This window comes from Adiantum capillus-veneris, chromosome 3, assembly GCF_014529385.1.
Source record: "Adiantum capillus-veneris isolate H3 chromosome 3, ASM1452938v2, whole genome shotgun sequence".
NCBI classification, from domain to species: Eukaryota; Viridiplantae; Streptophyta; class Polypodiopsida; order Polypodiales; family Pteridaceae; genus Adiantum; species Adiantum capillus-veneris.
Window position 1 is genome coordinate 157,604,278 of NC_140933.1, and position 20,826 is coordinate 157,625,103.

At 41.7% G+C, this 20,826-nt stretch overlaps 1 protein-coding gene across 1 annotated transcript; it reads left to right on the forward strand.

Annotated features, from left to right (window-relative positions):
* The first annotated feature begins 11,050 nt into the window (after nt 1–11,050).
* On the forward strand, nt 11,051–14,624 carry LOC147462039 (pentatricopeptide repeat-containing protein At3g09040, mitochondrial-like). The gene has a single exon (XM_086509491.1). It carries the CDS (start codon nt 11,174–11,176, stop codon nt 13,808–13,810), a length of 2,637 nt encoding a protein of 878 aa, XP_086365617.1. The 5' UTR covers nt 11,051–11,173; the 3' UTR covers nt 13,811–14,624.
* The last annotated feature ends 6,202 nt before the right edge of the window (nt 14,625–20,826 follow it).

Genomic DNA, 20,826 nt, shown 5'->3' on the forward strand with positions numbered 1-20,826 from the left:
AAGTGCCCTTAAAATAATGCAATTACTAGAGAGCTCTAGCTTAGATTCTTCCTCCCAAGACTCTCTCCCTCTCAACAACTCATGTTTGTAGTTGTGGACAACTCTCTCTCTCTCTCTCTCTCTCTCTCTCTCTCTCTCATGTGTGTCAGCATGCACACTGGAGGAAAAACTACACATTGTATCAAGGGTTGTATGAAATAATGTGGGCGCTTAAGATCATTATAAGAAGCATAATCATGAAAATAAGGTGGAATGAGAGGACATGTGGTAGACATGGGATGCAAAGTAAGCAACAAAGGCAAATTAGCATAGTAGCATTAGCATATTGATGACTACAAAGTGAGTGCTAATCACTTTTAGTTAAAATTAGTTACTTGGGTACTCTACACTAGATTGGATCTAAAAATATTACTTGTATTTGGGCATGTAGAGATGTAAGGGGAATTTGTTGAACCAAGGACTGGTCTTCTGCACGGAACATGCCAATGCAGTCTTCAACTCAACACTTTCTCTTGGTAGCCATGTGCGCATAGTAGAAGGCATGGTATGCATGTGTGGAAGGGCCAACGTGGCTTACATGGTGGTGGTCACAAATTTTTACTCCGTAGGCATTGCACACATCAAGTATTACACAATTATGTCCTACAGCTACAACTCTGGTAGATAAAACCCAAGCTATAGGCAACATACGTCAACCCTTCATCCATAACGCAAACTCTAAGTGCCAAGCTCTGGTTCACTCAAGCTCCAAATATCTTTTCAGGTCTTCCTATACTTAGAAAATTGTCGAATCATTGACATAATACATTCAACAATTGTCATATCGATATTATAAAAGCATAATATAGGCATGTGTTCTATAATGCTGATATTTAATTGTTATAAATCCTAATTAATCACATATCAAATTACTATGGGGTGAATTGTGCCTAGTCAGCTAATTAATCACATTCTAAGAGGTGAATTGTGCCTAGTCATCTTTCACCCCGAGGATTTCAAGCAAACAACCTAGAGCAAATCATCATGCAAATGGGTAAGGATGGCATCATGCGTTCCCTCTTCCCAATGTACATGGGTTGTTGCTATGTCTACTGCATCCATGGACTTTCAACACTCTTTAGATAAATTTTGATAGACCCTTGCATCTTCACTCCTTGAGGTTAAGCAAGATTGCATCATTGAAAGCAGTCACAACTTTGTCACTGCTCTTGTGTACTGCCAAGACGAGAGAAGAAGTTGTGGTGTTTTTAGAGGGTACACCATAATATAAATTTCAGCACTTTGTCTTGCGGTCCAAGTGACCTTCAGTGGTGGTCACATTTTTTACAATACATGCTACAAATTGTACCCAGTTTATAGGACCTATTAATGTGGAATAGACATACCCACGTGAAATCTTTACTCCTATCTTGTAGTTTGGTGGTTTTCCTTGATATACTTGCTTGTAGAGCTGGTAGAAAGGCATAGTGCTTTGGATTTATTGTGTTTAGGGGTGCCTTTTTATTTTGCATAGTGGATTTGCTGAAAACTTACAGGCAAGCAATTGTGGGAACATCTATGTCTGTTAGCTTCTTGACATACTTCCCTTTGCTTCATGTGTACTCCCTCTAGAAGCCCTCCTTCATAGTGAAAAAAGATTTAAGTGGTTGAACCACATCCTTGGATGAGAAATGAGAGTAATTGAGGGATTCTATTTCTTTTTTCCTTGCTAGACACCCTTCACATGACCTTGTTGACAACAGATTAATCAGATGATGACACGTGCTCCACATGCAGTGCGTGAAATTAGTGGGATGAGCCTCATGCTTGAAAGCATCATGAAAACATACCTTCTTGGAGGATTGTGGGCCTACTGCCATGTTGGGCATATTTTGGCGGACAAAAATGTTGGGGTAAAGGCATTGCGCCTTTGCCAGGGCCCGGACATTCGATGTCTGGACACCTACTATATATACATACACATTCCTTATTCTTCATATACACAAAGAATAAGGAGCTCCTCACCACATTCTTGGAGTTTGTTCTACCCACATAGTATGTCTTCTACTCTTCTCCTCCCTCGCACTCTGCACGTACCGCACATCGCTTCCACACCTAGCGTTCTCACAAGTGGTATTAGAGCTTCGGTTTTGTGCGGGTGAGTGCGACATTCAAGTCAACGGCTTCGCAAAGACAAGCATATTGATGGCAGTAGATTCAAGATAAGGGAGAAGGGAGAAACTTGGCAATGTGTGCACATCACAGGTTTGCAAGCGGTTTTGCTCGTATACACAAAAGCTTCTACGTCGGCATTGTGTGCACACAGATTACAGTGCAAGAGAAGCCCAGATTGCAGATTTGAGATTAGGCATGTATATTCAGCCTGTATAGAGCTGAGTTTTTCAAGCCATTGTTGAGTTTTGCAGAGAAGAATCAAGAGCAGGAAGTGCTGCAGCTCGTTTTTGTTGTTTTCGGCTCTTGAAACAGTATTTTTTGCATATCTCCGTCATACGGAGTCAGATAGATATGATCCAGGAGTCTAGGTTGGGTTTTTGGCACATTTTGAATGTGATGGTGGTGTGTATTTTCTGAAATTCTGATCTGAATTACAAAAAGTGCAACAACAACAAGTTTGTGCTGCATTTTTGGGTCAAAAATAGATATTTTTTGCATTTCTCCCACACCCATACTCGGATATATGTGATCCAGGATTCTATCCTGGGGTTTTGGCACATTATAGACACGTTTTTCATATCAAAATTTTCAAATTTTGAGCGCGGAATTTTGTGTAGCAGCCTGCAAAAACCTCAACATATCGAAGCTTGACAATTTGATTCATACATTGCAGAACATTGTGCGGTTTGCATCTATGGCCATGTATGGCACACTATGGTGCTATTTGAGAGGGAATTCACTTTCTTTTGTGTATTCAAGTGATGCTTTAGGATGTGACTTTTGAATTGTTACACATCTGGATGCAATTTTGTATGCATTGTATGACTGTGTGGGGCATTTCAAAGAGTGGTTTTAGCACAGTTATGTGCAACCTATGCTATGTATGCATTTGCGGATATAGCTTGAGCTAGCTACAGCTTGCAGGTAATAGATTCACAAGTTTATAGCATTTTTGGACGAGGACATTTCCATAGAGCCACTCGTTCACGAGTGAGCCAATTTGCCAGGGTTTTGGCAATGCATGTATACATGGATTTGTTTACTGAGACACTAAGTGTCTGTCTATGCTTTATGCAGTATTGGTGAGATTTTTTTACTCAATTTTCAAGGGAAAATATGCCAAATTTTTCCTAGATTCTCACCATGTTCTATGTGTATCTGTAGTTTTACTCTCTGATGGTTTAGTGGTTGTGTTTGACTCCCACTTTGACAGGTTTTGTCAGCTTGGACACAGCTTAGTGCTCTTGTACCCACTCTCGTAGGAGTGAGCATTGCATATACTTGTGTGGCTACAAACTTTAACAGTCACAGGTTTCACAGGTTTTTTGTAGAATTTTGCAGGCAGTTTCTCTTGTGGGAAACATTTTGAGCTATTTTGCTCACTACTTGCGTATATGGGTTTGCACTTTACGCTCGCTTGAGCTGTTTGTCCCAGATTGTATGCTTGCAGATATAGAAAATTGTGGAGTTGATTTTATGCATATGTGAGGATTGGTTTTGATGTGTTTAATCATGGTTTCCATGATTGTGTAGTGATCGAGTTATCTCCCACTTTGTTGCCAGTTTGGCATGGTTTATGATAGAGATTGTACTTGAGTTTTTTTCAATTTACATGGGAGACTCTACCAAATTTCTCCCAAGTTTTCTCACCATAGTTTCTTGACATTCACTTATGGTTGCAGATTAGAGTCTACAATGATGACTCGTGAGAGACGACGGTCTTGTAGTTTTCGATACATGCGATGTTGGCATTGTGGTCACACAAGACACATTACGCGCCATTGTTTTAAATGTATGAGGCAACAATGGAGATCTATGCATGGTGCAGATGAGGTTTTGACACATGCTAGAGTGGTGGCTTCATATGCCAGTGACGATGATGATGTCACTTTTGCCTTTAACGTTACTCCTACTTACATGTCTTTGAGAGGTGACACTTCTCCATGTTGGTTGCTAGATGAGGATGCATTCTTCCATGTCACACCACATCATGACTGGTTTAGCACCTTCTCTAGTGGGAGCTTTGGTTGTGTGCACTTGGCTGATGGTTCAATGTTTGACATTGCAAGTGCAAGAGATGTTTGCTTGTCATTGCCCAATGATGCATCATATACGCTACGACATGCGCGCTATGTTCCTCAGCTGAAACAGAGCTTGATCTCAATGAGATGGTTAGTAGATTATGGGTGTCAGGCACTTCTTAGAGAGCAGCCTTTTCAAATGCATTGCGGTTCATTAGTGATTTCTAGAGGAGCACGCAGTGGCTTGGTATATCCTATGCATGTGTCTGGGGTTCGAGACAACATGGTCTCAGTTTTGTTGTTGGCATGCTTTGAGTGAGAGACGAGACGTGTCTCCTTCGTGTATGAGCTCCACCATGCTCATGAGACAGAGCATTTAGCTATGCAGGACGTGCCAGTAGACTCTGTAGAGATAGAGGTAGAGTGGCATTACTCTAATGAGACACAACACGTGCTGTCAGAGTATGTGTTGACAGAGGTAAATCGGTTATACTCCCTAGAGACACAAGCGGAGATGACAGACATGGAGTTCTTTGGTATGCTCACGCCAGAGCCTGATGAGTTAGTGCCAGGACACACAGCTCCACCTATGGGTGAGAGGGACATAGCCATCCTAGTGCCGGGGTTGATACATCCATACATGATGGATAGTCTTGATGATGTAGTACATGCAGATAGCATAGAGGAGGCTAGGACAACCAGGTTTGTGCAAATTTCATCAATGTTTAGGTGTCTCAAGTATGATCTACTAATGTCGAGGCCCCCGACCTAGTAGCTGCACTAGGGGCATTTGCAACAGGGATTGTCAATCGTATGATGATAATGGAGTTTTGCAGACTATACAAAGTTGTATGGGGGATTTACATGCAGGCTCTAGCGTCAGTACGTATGATCGCCTATCCCTAGAGCCAATATGATTACATAAAGATCGTTTGAGAGAGCTAGTGGGCATAGGTTGAGAGAGTCTCTCACCTATTTTCTTGTACATACTAGTAGTTTAGCTACTATCTATTACTTATCGATGCAGCGCCTTTAAGTGGGAGATTGTTGGGGTAAAAGCATTGCGCCTTTGCCCAGGGCCGGAAAATCGATATTCGGCCGCTCACTATATGTACATACACATTCCTTATTCTTCATATACACAAAGAATTACGAGCTTCTCACCACATTCTTGGAGGTTGCTCCACCCACACAGTGTTTCTTCTACTCTCCTCCTTCCTTGCACTTCGCGCGCAGTGCGCATTGCTTCCGCACCTAGCGCTTTCAAAAACAGATCATCAAGAACTTGCTCATGTCATTTTCCATTGAACAAAAACAGTTTCAAGCTTCTTCAACCAGCCCTTGCTAGGCAAATTCTGCTATAAGAGCACTCCAAGAGATTTTGTATGGCAAGAAATCCTCACTTCACATCAAGTTAAAATAGCTCAGAACTTCCTTCCACATCCATGATGCTCATATACTATAGTCAATGTGTCCTAGAATGTGAAATTTTGCATAGAAAGCTCATCCATAACTTTTTGTGCGTTCATAAGGGCACCACATTTGTCTTATATATCGACCAATATAGCAACATGTTTTGCCAACAGCCTCTGACTAGCAACCTCATCATGAATCATCTCACCCATTTGAAGGCCTTATATAAGGCCACACACCTTCAATGTGTAAGCAGAGATATCGCAGTTAGAGAGAGGCCTTCCCATTGCAATATTTAGCAAAAACAACTCAGAGCATCCTTTCCATGGACAACTTGGGCATATCCTGCAATCAACGTGCTCCAAGAGATGACATCGTGAAGGTGCGTGGCCTTGTATAAGGACACACACCTTCAAGGTGTAAGCATCGGTGATTGCAGCTAGAGAAAGGCCCTCCCTTTGAATTTGATAAAAATAGCTCATTCCTTGCCATAGCCAGCTTGGGCATATCCTATAATCAACGTGCTCCAAGAGATGACATCGTGGAGAGGATGCCCATTTGAACTGTTTTGTGCTTTTGTGAGGGCATAAATTTTGGCATAGATGCCAATGAAAGCACTACCAAACATGACATCATTAGCCAACAACCCCTGCCTAGCAATCTCATGGAGAATTATCTTACCCATGTCAACACAAGGTGCAAGCATCATCGCATTTGGTCAAAATAGCCCAGAGCTTCTTTGCCATAGCCATGTTGAGCATATCCACCAAAAATCAACAAGCTCCAAGAGTGACATCCTAGAGAGGATACCACGTAAGAACTTTAAGTTTTCATGAGGGAACCACATTTGGCACATATTGATCAAAGCACCACCAAGTATGCTCCAATAGCCCCTAACTAGCAAGCATAGATGACTGCATTTGGATAAGGGACACCAACATCTTGGGCATATCCTGCAATCGTATTCCAATTAGTGATGGCATTCAATGGAGGATGCCCATCAAGAACATTGTGTATTTTTATGTGGGAACCACATTTGGCATACATATCAACCAAAGCACCACAAAGCATGACATCTTTCTCGAGTAGACCCTGACTAGTGATCTCATCATGAATTCTCTCCCCATGTGAAGGTCTTTCATATTGCCCAAGGTGCAAGGCTAGGTGCTTGCATTTGGAGAAAGGCATTCGCTTCACATCTGGTTGAAACAACCCAAAGGTTTCTTGCCATGGTGCCATGTGCAATCGATGTGTTCGAAGTGATGACATTCCGGACAAGAAGTCCATCAAGAGCTTAGAGAGAGAGAGAGAGAGAGAGAGAGAGAGAGAGAGAGAGAGAGAGAGAGAGAGAGAGAGAGAGAGAGAGAGAGAGAGAGAGAGAGAGCTCCAATCTGTTTGTTGCAAGTTGCATGTAGACTTGTGAGGAACTAGTCTTACTTGGTGGGCATTGCTAAAGAACATCTATAGAACATAACAAGACATATGCAGATTAACATCAAGCATCTAGCATTGAAGTAAACAAGTACAAAGTGCATTGGCTAATTTTAAAAAATAATTTCATATATGATGATTAATTACCTCTATAGCTGTTTGTAAAATGGTCTAACTTCACGGCATTAGCGAACTTTTAAAAAAGAATTGCATGTGTATTTATTACTTTAAATCAAGCATAGTCAATTTCTCGTATTTCTCATAGAACCCGAGAGAGAGAGAGAGAGAGAGAGAGAGAGAGAGAGAGAGAGAGAGAGAGAGAGAGAGAGAGAGAGAGAGAGAGAGAGAGAGAGAGAGAGAGAGAGAGAGAGTTACGTGTTTTCACAGCCGGAGGGAGCAAGGAGTCTTGGCTATCGATCATAGAACCTGGTGCAAAACATGAACGAGGAGGAAAACGCTAGGATAAAGGGTTATCCTCGTGCTATAGAATGGTTATGCAAAGGAGAATGTTGGGATGCAATATATAAGATGCATTGTTAAATAAGGACATACGTAGATTCACATAACCCACCTAGGAATAAAGTAAACAATACATAGTGCATTGAGTAATGCAATACATAAGCTGAATTGCCAAACTGTGAGAAAAGAAGTGTGTGTCTATTTGATATATAGATTCGATGGTCAAGATTGAGCATGCACTAGTGAGGAAAACATGTGGATAAACTAAACTTAAGGAAGCATTCACAAACTCAAAAAATGTAGAAAGCATCAACAGACTATAAAAGTTGAATTGCACTACCGACCTAGTAATAGTGTATACGTGTGTCATCCAATTGTGCACACATAAAAGCAATGTAAATAGTGAAACATTTTGTCTTGCACTACAAAGTGAAAATGCTAAATATATAGTGCACGTCACGCAGAAGTGCCATACAAAAGTATGGTGGAGAGTTGGCATTGTGCTCTCTCCAAAAATTATAAGAAACGGAATTTATACCCTGCCCCCCGTAGGATTTATGTATTGGGCCAAGCAAACGCATAGACATGGGGAATCGGATGCAGATAATAGACCTTGCAATGTTGTCAAGCTGGAGTCATCAATATGTCAACAGTGAACCCATGATTAAGCCTGTTGTGAGTAGGAGTGGGACCCAAGGTTGTCATTACTATTAAATCATCGATAAATTTTGCTCAAGTTTGTGTCATTGGTGCCTTTTTGAAGAGCTATCATCTCAATTCCTCCTACTCCGATCTTTGCATCTATCAGAATCATCACTATCAACATATCATTGGTATCTATCAGTGAGATAATCATGCTCTCTGTGATTCCTTCATTTACCATCCATATGGCTATAATCCCTTCTATAGTCATCTTCTCTGGCATGGTCTCTTCGTTTTTCCTACCTTGTCTCACATCGATCTTGATCATGGTGCCGATCATGTCTAATGCAATCTCCAGCATCATCTCTCCGCAAATTTTTTCATTGTGTCGATTGTCACGTTCACTTTTGCTATCATGTCTACCATCACCACTGGTTCCATGATATTGTCTACCATGATCTCCATCATTGTATCAATCATGTCTATCACAATCTACATCATGATCCCTTCTGCAACTTTTGCTCAACTATCGCATTCACTTTTGCTATCATATTCCATCACCATTGTTGTTGTGTTCTTCCTCTTCAATCAACTTAGCCTTATCCTCAAGCTCCATTTTCAGATCTTTGATTATTCATATGTGATCAAAGACACTAACAATCATTGAATGTGAATACTTACTTTCTCCTCGTCTAGAATCTTGCTTTTAGGACTAAGCACAACAAGAATGTTGGTGAGCGTAGGGGAAGGGCACCATAAATTGAGAGTATAATCAGATCTGAAACATTGAGACCCAACCCCTTCCTAGATCTTGAATGTTGTATCAATTTCTTCCTATCTTGTAAAAAAGACAAGGATATCACATGATGGCTTCGTTAAATGTACCCTCATAAGTACTTCTTTTTTTGTCATTGGCGCCATGCCTTTAGATGAGCAGTGTATCCAATATGATTGAGTCTGCTACTACAGGGCTTGCTTATTGTGCTGCTTATGCACTCGACAGTTAGCCTACTAGACAAAAAAACACAATGGCTTGCAGAGGAATCACCACCAATGCGGAGTAGCAGACAGCGTCCGAGATGGTGATGAGAGAGTGCACGTGGAGTGATGAGCCAGGAGAAAATGCATGGTGAGAAGGCAGAAGAAGAGAAGAATAGAGAGATGATACACAAAGAGTGCAGCTCCAAAGTGTGTATAGAATATGCACACAAGATGGTATATATATAGAGGGGACCCAATGTTATATTTAGAGTAGCTTCATATATAAGCTCCACAACCTCGATCAAACAAGGGTCCCTAACTATGGATGGAAAAACACTTGGGGGCTCAAGGTAAAAACCCACAGTCCTATATATACCCATTTTTATATTGATATATTTTTCAATCTACAAAAATGTTTTATAAGGAGCTACATCACTCCTATTACATACAATGATAGCCTCAAAGACTCAATGAAATGATTTGATTAACTCTTCAAATACTTCAAAGAATACTTTCGATCATCTTTAGCTTTGATGAATGTATACCATCTCTGAGATACTTCACTTTGTTTTTTAGACTTCTCTGATTTACGTATAATTTGTCAATATCACAAAATCAAAGAGCACAAGATAGAAATTATATCAATGTTAGAGAAATACATGGACATAATGTATTCGGAGATGGTTTGCAACACCTCAAAGTTGATTCACAGAAAGCATATTAAATCAAGATTAAACCCATGTATATATTACACAATCTTCTTAAAATGAAATACATGTAATATGTGCACATATACACAAATCCGGTACACAAATTTGACCATTGGGATCTTTATTTGTATTAACTTTATAATGTAATACAAAATAATAAATAATAAATCATCGTGAAACAATAATCACACGAATCATAACAAAATAATCATAAAACAACACAATGGGATAATAGTCATGCTAAATTATGAAATAACATTACAACACCATGGAACATGTCCATGAAATGATAAATATCGTAAACACGATATATCATGAAATAATGCCATGATATTATGCAACAAGCATCTAAATAATTGTGAATCAATATGAAATAGTATCATGATATAATGAAGAAATTCTATAGAGCAATAACTCTTTCAATCACAAAAAATTATCATGGAACAATACCATTGCATCACAAAACAATTAGATAAACAAAATCCATGTCATCATGACAAATAATGAATTATCAGAAATAACAACGATGGAGGTAGGTGATGGTGGAGTTGTGATGAGCCAGAGCATATGGGAACAACGATGGAGGTATGTGAGTGGTGGTGGAAGACACCAATGCAAACAATCATTCTATACACTCGAATGAAAATGGACGTCCGAGCCAGGATGTGTCTTAGGTCGTAGCGAGACGGCTATAATGCATCCACAATCTTTAGCATGTTCCAAGCTTCTTTGCAGATATCTTGCCAAACTCTTCTAATGCATGTTGTGAATGAATTGGGACAAACCATCGTTTCTAGGGGAAGAAACCAAGGTCGGGCCTTCCGAGCTTAATAGAATTCTGATTTTTCTGAATGTACCTGCATGTCGCATTTTTGTAAGTGGGCCCATCAAGATGTGGGATCCAATCACCTCTCCATATGTTGCAACCTCATGTTAAAATGCCAGGTTTCAATAAGGACTTTGAACAATGATTCCTTTTTTTTCAAAAGAAGTTCACATATTAGGATAAGGATAAGGAGGATTTACATCAGTATCATGAGGGGACAACATTGATATGATTCTGAGTAGGAGGAGAGATGCGGCCACAAGGCTCGGGAAACATTTTTGGTGGACCTGGCTTTGAAACCTTTTCACAAGCATACGAGCAAGCTAACTCTAAATTTGAGAGGGATAATCACACTGAAATACTGAAAAGCTCATACTAAAAACTCCATAATTTGAACCGGCTTGAGAACCTTCTTGCCCAAATTTGAGCCGGCCATTTTTCATTTTGAACAGGCTGGTCGCTCCACCAAATGACAGGCTTTCTTGAGTCCCATAGTTGGTTTCATCAGAAGGGCAGCATGATGATGGCGAGGGGCAATGCAGTCAGCACGAGTACAACTGGAGTGCTTGGAGAAGGAGATTGTTTGCCGCTTGCCAGCAAAAGGGGGGGGCAGAAGCAGGCCCGCCTCCGCTCAACAGAGCATACATGCGGTACTATCCTTGTTGGAACAAGGGGCCTTGCCTCAACCCCCTCTTCAGGACCTTGCCCGCATATTGCACACATGCAAAAGGTATCAAGATCGACCTTTTGCTCTCCATTTGCAAACCTGCCTGCAAAGACTTGGCCTGGAAACACACGCATACCTTGGGAACTACCTCGTTCCTATGCTAGTCAATGTTGGTTGCATTGAGAATGCTCAGCAAGTATTCGACAAGCTAGTGCATACCAATGAGTGGTCTTGGGATTCCCTCATTTCTGGTTATGTCAATATTGGACAGCTACAACATGCTCTTCATTTGTACCACAGAATGCCGAAAGATGGATCTGTACAGCCGCTTACACACACATTAGTATCTCTGTTAAAGGCTTGTGCAAAGTTAAAGGATTTGGAAAGTGGCCTTCAGATACATGCAGATGTTGCCAAAAGAGGATTGATTAAGATAGATCTGTTTGTTGGCAGTGCTTTGGTCGTTTTATATTTCAAATGTGGCTTTCTGGTAAAAGCTCAAGAGGTGTTTGATAGTCTTCCAATAAAGGACGTTGTCTGTTGGACTGCCCTGGTGGCTGGATATGCCGAACATGGGAGTGGCCAGGAAGCTTTGTATCATTTCAAGCAGATGCAACTTCAAAATGTTCATCCGGATGCTGTTACTTTTGTGTGTGCTTTGAAAGCTTGTGCTACCATGTTTGCAGAAGCTGAAGGGGAAGAAATCCATACCGAGCTTGAGAGACAGGGACTACTCGAAAGTAACATTATTGTTGGCAATGCCTTAGTTGATATGTATGCTAAATGTGGCTCACTAAGAAGAGCAAAGGAGGTATTTGATAAGCTTCCAGAGTGCAATGTAGTTTCATGGACTGCACTTATTGGAGGATATGTAGAAGCTGGGTGTGATCAAGAAGCGCTGACGTGCTATGAGCAGATGCATAGAGATGGTGTGCTTCCAAACTCGGTCACATACATGAGCATTTTGAAGAGTTGTGGTAGCATAAGAGCTTTGGAGAGAGGACGTCAAACACATTCTGTAATTGTATCAGATGAAGCAATGGAAAAAGATATGCTTGTAAGTAATGCATTGGTGGACATGTATGCCAAAAGTGGTGCTCTCACTTTAGCACATGAGCTATTTGAAAGAATGGAAGTTCGGAATGCGGCATCATGGGCAACACTGATTTTAGGATACACTGAGCAAGGAAATAGTGAGGAAGCCTTGGGGTTATTTGAGCGGATGCTAATAGAGGGTGTCTTTCCAGATACCATTGCATACATTTGCGGTCTCAAGTGTTGCTCCAACACAGGAGCCGGGGACAAGGGAAGAGGTATGCATGCAGAGATTGAGAGGCGAGGGCTCCTGGAGGGTAACACACTTGTTGGAAACTCTTTGGTGGACATGTATGCAAAGTGTGGTGCACTTGCTTTGGCTAAGGAAGTGTTTCGCACACTCACTGTTCAAGATGTAGTGTCATGGACAGCTCTGATTTCAGGATATCTGGAGGATGGACAGTTTGAGGAAGCACTTACAAGTTTTGAGCAGATGCAGCATGTGGGTGTTTCACCAAATGTGGTTACATATGTCTGTGCTTTAAAAGCGTGCTCCTTTGCAAAAGCCATAGATAAGGGGCAACAAATACATGCTCACATCGCTAAGTATGGGTCATTTGAGGGGGATGTTGCTATTGGGAACATTTTGGTGGACGTGTATGCCAAAGGTGGTTTTCTGGTCACAGCCACACAAGTGTTTAACCGGCTTTCAGTCCGAACAGCGGTTTCTTGGTCAACCCTGATTTTAGGATATGCTGAACATGGATGCGGTGAGGAGGCAATAAATATTTTTGAGCAGATGCAGCTTGAGGGTTTTTTTGCAGATGCGGGCACACTTGTGTGTGTTTTGAAAGCTTGCTGTAGTGTAGGAGCCTTGGATAAGGGACAAGAAGTTCATGCAGAGATTGAGAGACATGGTCTGTTGGAAAGCGAGCTTATAGGTAATACACTGATTACCATGTATGCTAATTCTGGTTTGCTTGTCCGAGCAGAGCAAGTTTTTGACAGACTGCCAGTTCGGGATGTTGTTACTTGGACTGCCCTAATGGCAGGATATGCTCAAGCTGGTGATAGTGAAAGTGTTTTATGTGTTTATGAGAGAATGGTAGGGGAAGGTTTAATGCCAGATCCAGTTACCTTTGCTGTCATCCTCAATGCATGTAGTCGTAGAGGTTTATTCAATGTTAGCCAGACATTTTTTGAAGTCATGAGCAAGGACCATGGCATAACTCCAGCTCTTGACCATCGTATCTGTCTGGCCAATGTCCTTGTTCGTACCGGTAAGTTGGGTGAGGCAGAGGCAATCATCAGGCAGATACCAGAGTATTCCAGCAGTGCTATGTGGAATGCTCTGTTCAATACTTGTAAAAGGTGGGGTGATGTGAAGTTTGCTGAACAGGCCTTCACACTAGCAGTTTGTTCAGATGAGGACCCTTGGCTGAGATGCTTTGGGGCATTATGCAAACATTGATGTGGGCTCCATGTAGATGACACAAGGCGCCTCTCTAACAAGCAAACGCAGTCAGGCCCTCCCGGTTCTCATCTTGCAGTGCCGCAGATTGCGATTTAACATGGTATACAAGATACAGAGCGCGCCAAGCTTATTTTCATGAGGTGCGAAGCAAGCATGCTCTTCTCTCTGAATGCAGTCATTTAAGCTTGCATTCAGAAGGGTGACATGGGCCTTAAGCCCGGTTCAGACAAACCCGGCGGCAGCAACCATGGGTTTTACCTGCCTCCAACCTACGTGTTCACAAGAGACGGACACAGGGTTTGATGTAAAGATGCGAGCTTGACTGTGCAACGTCTCAGCCCTGCGATCATAGCTTAGCCTTCTCAACCACGAATGGTGCCCCCGATGTACTCGTGCCAGCGTGGTCAGCGCATACCTGCCGCCGCCTCGTCTGAACCGGGCCTTATTAGAACTTTGCACTTCTCACCGTGAGAAAGTCTATATGTATTCTATAACAGCAGTCCGAGTACCCTTTACACGTGCCAACGACTGCGAGCTGAAGGCTAAAGGCTGGCCGTACTTGTAGGATTAAAAGACTATATTTCCTAGAAGCATTGTGAGTGACTATGGCTAAAGTTTGTGATAGTGATTGTTTCATTCTCCAGGTTAGGTCTCCTCCATCTCGGAAAAAAAAAGCCTTTCAAAATATCTTAAGTGCGTAAGTGAAGGGTGAGTTCAGGAAATGAAAATAAAGTGAAAAATGAAAAGCCCTTTTGTGTCGATATAAAGAAGAGATGGTCGAGTGCACATTTATGCATTTGTGTTTTCCTTTTGCTTTTTTTTCCCTTAGCTTTTTTTCTCTTTAGATTGTGCTTGCACTGTATTGGTGGTGATTTTTTTTTTTGTGAAGCCATTATGCAAGAAAGGTAAAGCATTGCTATTAAGGAATTAAGTATTGCATGCTTGATGTTTACTAGATTATGACAGACAGGATGAGATTATCAAGAGTACCAGCTTGGAATCAACACTATTGGAGATTGTAATTCATAGTTTGCGATATAGCATGAGAGCAATTTACATTTCTTTCTTAACATCCTGTTTCTTGTTTTAGTCTCTGGTGCTCCATACTGGCAAGATATCCACATTGGCACAAACCGGAGTAATAATGCTTTGTGCAATAACCACAATTCATAGCGCTTTCACAAGTGATGCAAGAGGGGAGTGTGTCTCATGCATGTGAATAGTTGGATGGCCATCATGTCCATTACCTTTGTTTCTTAACTCCACATCATGTTCCTTGTTTTAGTCTCTGGTGCTCCATACTGGCAAGATATCCACAGCGACATAAGCAAAGTAATAATGCTTTGGGCGATAACAACAATTCATAGTGCTTTCACAAGTGATGCAAGAGTGGAGCGTGCATGATGCATGTGAATAGTTGGATGGCCAACATGTCCTATGTGGAGAAAAAGAAGGATGTGTCAGAGATGTGATCATTTCAGTAATGTCTAGGGTCATCATGGCAAGGCAGGAGGCTTATTGTGGTTATGATCTACATTGGGACCAATCACTTATATCACGAGTTGAAGCTTGGAATCAACACTACTGCGAGATTGTAATTCATAGTTTGCGATAGAGTGTGCGAGCATTTTACCTTTGTTTCTTAACTCCACATCATGTTCCTTGTTTTAGCCTATACTAGCATGATATCCACACATGCACAAGCAAAGTAATAATGCTTTGTGCGATAACAATACTTCATATTGCTTTCACAAGTGATGCAAGAGGGAGCGTATCTGATGCATGTGAATAGTTGGATGGCCAACATGTCCATGCTTTGGTATATGTTGCCAGCAGTCTTTGTGATGGATATGATGCAGAAGGCTATGATCTTGAAGCCAACTATGTTGAGTAAGCTTTAAAATTATTTATGGGCTCTTTATATGTATGCCAAGAGTCCTTGAGACCCATAGAGGATGCTATCTTTTATTCACTCGATGCTTGCAAGCCCATGGATAAAGAGACTCACTTAGAGTTCTATGCCAACGAGGAAGATGCATCTTTTTATGATTCACATGTATTTACTTTGACTTTTGATAATGATTATGACGTTAGAAGTGTCTATTCAAAGAGAGTGTAGCCTTCACATTCAACAACAATGGCACAATGCTTCCTTCTCAAAGCCATTATCCTGCAATCAATGTATGTTCCAAGTGATGGCATTCCATACAAGAAGTTGATGTGTTGTTGTTGCTGCCTGAAGGATTGATGTTGTGAGGTGCAACAGTTGAGAAAAGAGTCCTTTGTTGCTTCAATATAGGGCAATAAAAGAGGTGTTAATGCAATTAAAAAACCAAATCTCTTTCAATGTTGCCATTGAAAAGCAACAACACGTTGATCAACGACTAGCCAAATTTTTGCAATATGATGAAATAAATGCTTTAAGAGAGCATATGGGCATCAAATCCAGTGTTTGGGAAAAGTGTGCCTCAGCTTAGCCTTGAGCTGGTTCAAAAATCATAACAGCCGGTTGAAGGGTGGGGGAGAAGAAGAAAATCTTCTTTGAAAATTCAAGAAAATAGAGTTAAATTATAAAAATTGTCGGTTATTACTAAAAATTTCCTCTTTGGATCTATCCTAAAGGGAATTTGTATGCTTGTGAATTGATTTTTCTTGAACACTGGACTCAAATCCTACAGCAGCTGCCCCCCCCCTGGCCCCCCTTCTCCTCTCTCTCTCTCTCTCTCTCTCTCTCTCTCTCTCTCGTAGCTCTGTCTTTCTATCTTTGGAACTTGGAAGCCTCTCTCTCCCGCCATCTGCCCCCACCCACTAAGTACGAGCCAGTCTTTTCTTGTCTCCTTGGTGCAGTGAAATCTCCCTCTCTCTTTGCATGCCAGCAATACCTGGGTGACTGGGTCGACAGGCTGATTATACCCCCATTTTAATGAGTCTGCAGCGGACGTGCAGTTCAAGGCTTGATCAAGCGCGAACATGGCTGCCCTCTCTCTCTCTCTCTCTCTCTCTCTCTCTCTCTCTCTCTCTCTCGTGCCCGACTGCCCGGCAACTGTCTCTCTAATCTCTCTTGTGCGCCCCGACTGCCCAACTGCTCCTCATTGCCTGTTGTGGCGCAGTACAAGGCCGGGCACCTTGACTCTTTGCCTCAACTACCTTAGCTTGCCATGGCTTAGCACATTAAGCTTCGCCTCAGCGCTAGCCTTGGGCGCTCGTGCCGCACCAACCATTTGTCTCATTGGCCTGGAGGGCTCCGCCGAGCCGTCTCCTGCCGTAGCTCTCATGCCTAACATCGCTGCTTTATATAACGACGGTCATAGCGACGTATGAGAGAATTTTTTTTTGGGTGGCATAGCATTCACCCATTAACCATATTGAATGTTTCAATAATTGAGTAAACCTAAATAATCCAAAATAAGCTCAGGTTCACCTTTGAAAGAAAGTGCAAGCTTAGATATAGACCCAAAGTAGTCATCCACAAAACAATATAACCATTAACTCCATCATCCATAGTATTGTTTGCATAATAATGATACAAAACTCATAAAAGTAAATTGATGAAAGTAAATCAATGACAATTGCACACATCATAAACAACATCACTTGATTGTTAAACTTTACAAATGTAATAGTTACAACACCATTGTCATTATTGAAAAAATATATATGATTTTCAAAAAGAAGTATAAATGTCATCTCATGATACATATGCTATGACAAAAGAAAACTAATGCTATTTAGCTACGGATAGATTGACGTCGTTTAATCAAACGTCTTATCGCGTCCAAGCGTCGTATCCGTCGAATTTTGTAAAAAAAAAAAAAAACAGCTTTCTGTAAGTATAAACATATAATTTATAAAACAATACAACAAATAGAAAAGAGTAAACCCTAATACTAACCATGTCGTCGCGAGAACTCAGAATGTCCATCAGAATGTTTAAGCTCTTCTTGCCTGTCTACTCGCGCTCGTACGGTGTGGGGTCACGTCCTGTCTTGTTGAAGCAGCAACGTCCAACTTCATGCCTGCTGGCTCAACGGAAGCTCTTCTCCTCGCTGCCCTGATCATCTGTCATCATCGCCAACTGGTTTTCTCGCAGTCGTGTTCAACTGCTAATTGGTGTTGGTTTGTTGTTGCCATTTGCAGCTCATCCAAGTCACTAGGTAAATGCTCACATGCTCCTTATATAGCTGCATCATCGCATGTATTTGCTGACACATCGTTAATGCTCATTGTTAGATTAAACTCATGAACAGGCTTCTTTCAGATTACTGAAATCGATCAATGACATCGTTTCTAATTTCACTACAAGAGGTTGTGTACACTTGTGACGTTGTTAGCGACGAAAATACATTGGGTTTTTATACTCTCCGACGTCGCTAACGCGTCGATACGAGAACGTCGTTATGAGCATCGCTATAACGATCATTATAACTGTCACTATATAACGACGTCTATAGAGACCTTTACAAGCCACCTATAGCTATGTTTATAGCGACACTGCAGAGCCTTATATAACAACGGTCATAGCCACGTCCGAGAGAATATTTTTTTAGCGGCAGGGCATTCACCCATCAACCATATTGAATGTTTCAATAATTGAGTAAACCTAAATGAATCCAAAATAAGCCCAGATTCACCTTTGAAAGAAAGTGCAAGCTTAGATATAAACCCAAAGTAGTCACCCACAAGACAATATAACCATTAACTCCATTATCCATAGTATTGTTTACAGAATAATGATACAAACCTAATAAAAGTAAATTGATGAAAGTAAATCAATGACAATTGTACACATCATAAACAAAATCACTTGATTGTTAAACTTTGCAAATGTAATAGTTACAACACCATTGTCATTATTGAAAAAATATACATGATTTTCAAAAAGACGTATAAACGTCATCTCATGATACATATGCTATGACAAAAGAAAACTAATGCTATTTAGCTACGGTTAGACTTACGTCGTTTAATCAAACGTCTCATTGCGTCCAAGCATCGTATCTCTCGAATTTTGTAAAAAATAAAAATAAAACAGCTTTCTGTAAGTATAAATATATAATTTATAAACAATACAACAAATAGAAAAGAGTAAACCCTAATACTAACCATGCCGTCGCGAGAACTCAGAATGTCCATTAGAACGTTTAAGCCCTTCTTGCCTGCGTACTCGCGCTCGTACGGTGTGGGGTCACGTCCTGTCATCGACCACTGTCAAAACATACAAAGAATCCATTATGTTTGAATTTAAAAACCCCTAAACCCTAAACTATCAAATCTAAAGAGCAATACAAAAATACTTACAAAATCGGCCTCAAATAATGCCCACCCACCGCTCCCCAAGTGGTGCGAGCTCCCTGCCACTACTCGTGCTCTGTTGCCTCCTTTTGTTGCTTCCAATTGTCGGGATTCTCGCACGTTGCTTTCTTTGCATTCTTCCAATCTTCTTTGGCCAGCCAATCTGGTCTGTTCCACCCATGCTTAATTGCTTTTTGCACTTCGGAACGCTTGTGCTTGTAGTATTCGTGCATTGGAACGTACCTTCATCAGGTCTTTATTGAAGCGGTCATCACGTGTTGAAACGAAAAACTCGTCATGCAGCATGCTGATGACTCTGTCTTTTAAATCACTTGGTACTTTAGTCCAGGTTTTTAGTATGTAGTGTCTAAACACCTGAGAGCAAAGACCGCGCATGCGCGAGATCACCTTCTTGCCTTCATCATCCAAGATGATGTCGTCGCTGAAGTCGACGGAGTAAGGCAAGCCCTCTCACCGATGACGCGTGAACGTGGGTGTCTCGATAGGGATCTCTAGCGGCGTGTCAATGGAGGTACGGACATCAGGTGTCTCCACTGGAGTCTGCGTCTCAACGCGAGGAGTGTCGACTGGAGTGACTCCTGGAGGAGTAGCTGTGAGTGCGCGAATGCGGTGCGTGTGCGGAGAGTGAGAAGGAGAGAGAGGGAGAGAGAGCACGACACAGGATGTGGGTGGAGCTCCCAAATCTCACTGTATGACCACCATGTGAGAATGTGAGTGAGAGCTCCTTATTCTTTGTATGTATAAAGAATAAAGAGATAAATGTGGGCAGCCGAACACTGGCCGACAGACACGAGTAAAGCACGGTGAGGCACACCACCTTTACCTAACATTCTCCCACTAAAGGTTGTGTGCCGATAAGTGGCGAGAAGACTAGCCTACAACTAGTATATACCAGAGGTGAGAGAAGACGGCTCTCAACCTATGCCCACTGGCTCACTCTATAACCGCTCTAGTGTAGATGCAACATGCATACCACTACCGCTAAAGCTACGATGACACTCTTGATGCAGGTATCGAGTGACGACCTGCATGGCTCCACAATGCACAATGCCAATGTCAGTCATCGCACGACTGACAACTCCCACTGCAAATGCACCAACCGCATAAGCAAGATCAGGTCTCGAGACCAAAAGGTCAAACATGAGAGACCCGAAAGCCGACAAAACATGCACTATGTGTGCCAACCTATCCCTGTCAGCAACCTCAGTGCCATATGCATCCTCATCAGGAACCACCTGACTATGCATCACTATGTTAGCATCCTCTGGCAAAGGCATATCTGCTGAGAATGACTACAAAACCAAAAAATCAGCACCACTGCAATCATACATAATTGTCTGAAGGACACTGTCGCCCTCAAACGTATCAGATGCATCATAGAACAATGCATCGGTCTCTGGCTCAATCGATGTCATCTCAACTGATGACTGGCAAAGCTGTGCATCCCCAGAGATACCACTGTCTGCGTGAACATCACCACAAGACAAATGCACAACCTGCTCTCCATGAAGCACATCCGCAAAAGAGACACGCCTCGTCTCTCGCTCTAAACATGGCTGCCAATACACAGAGACTACACCGCCTCGTGTGTCAGAAATATGCAAAGGGTATACCAGACCACTCGGAGTACCTCTGGCTATCACCAGTGATACCCTATGCATCTGAAATGACCGCTCTCCAAGCAGTACGCAATGTCCACT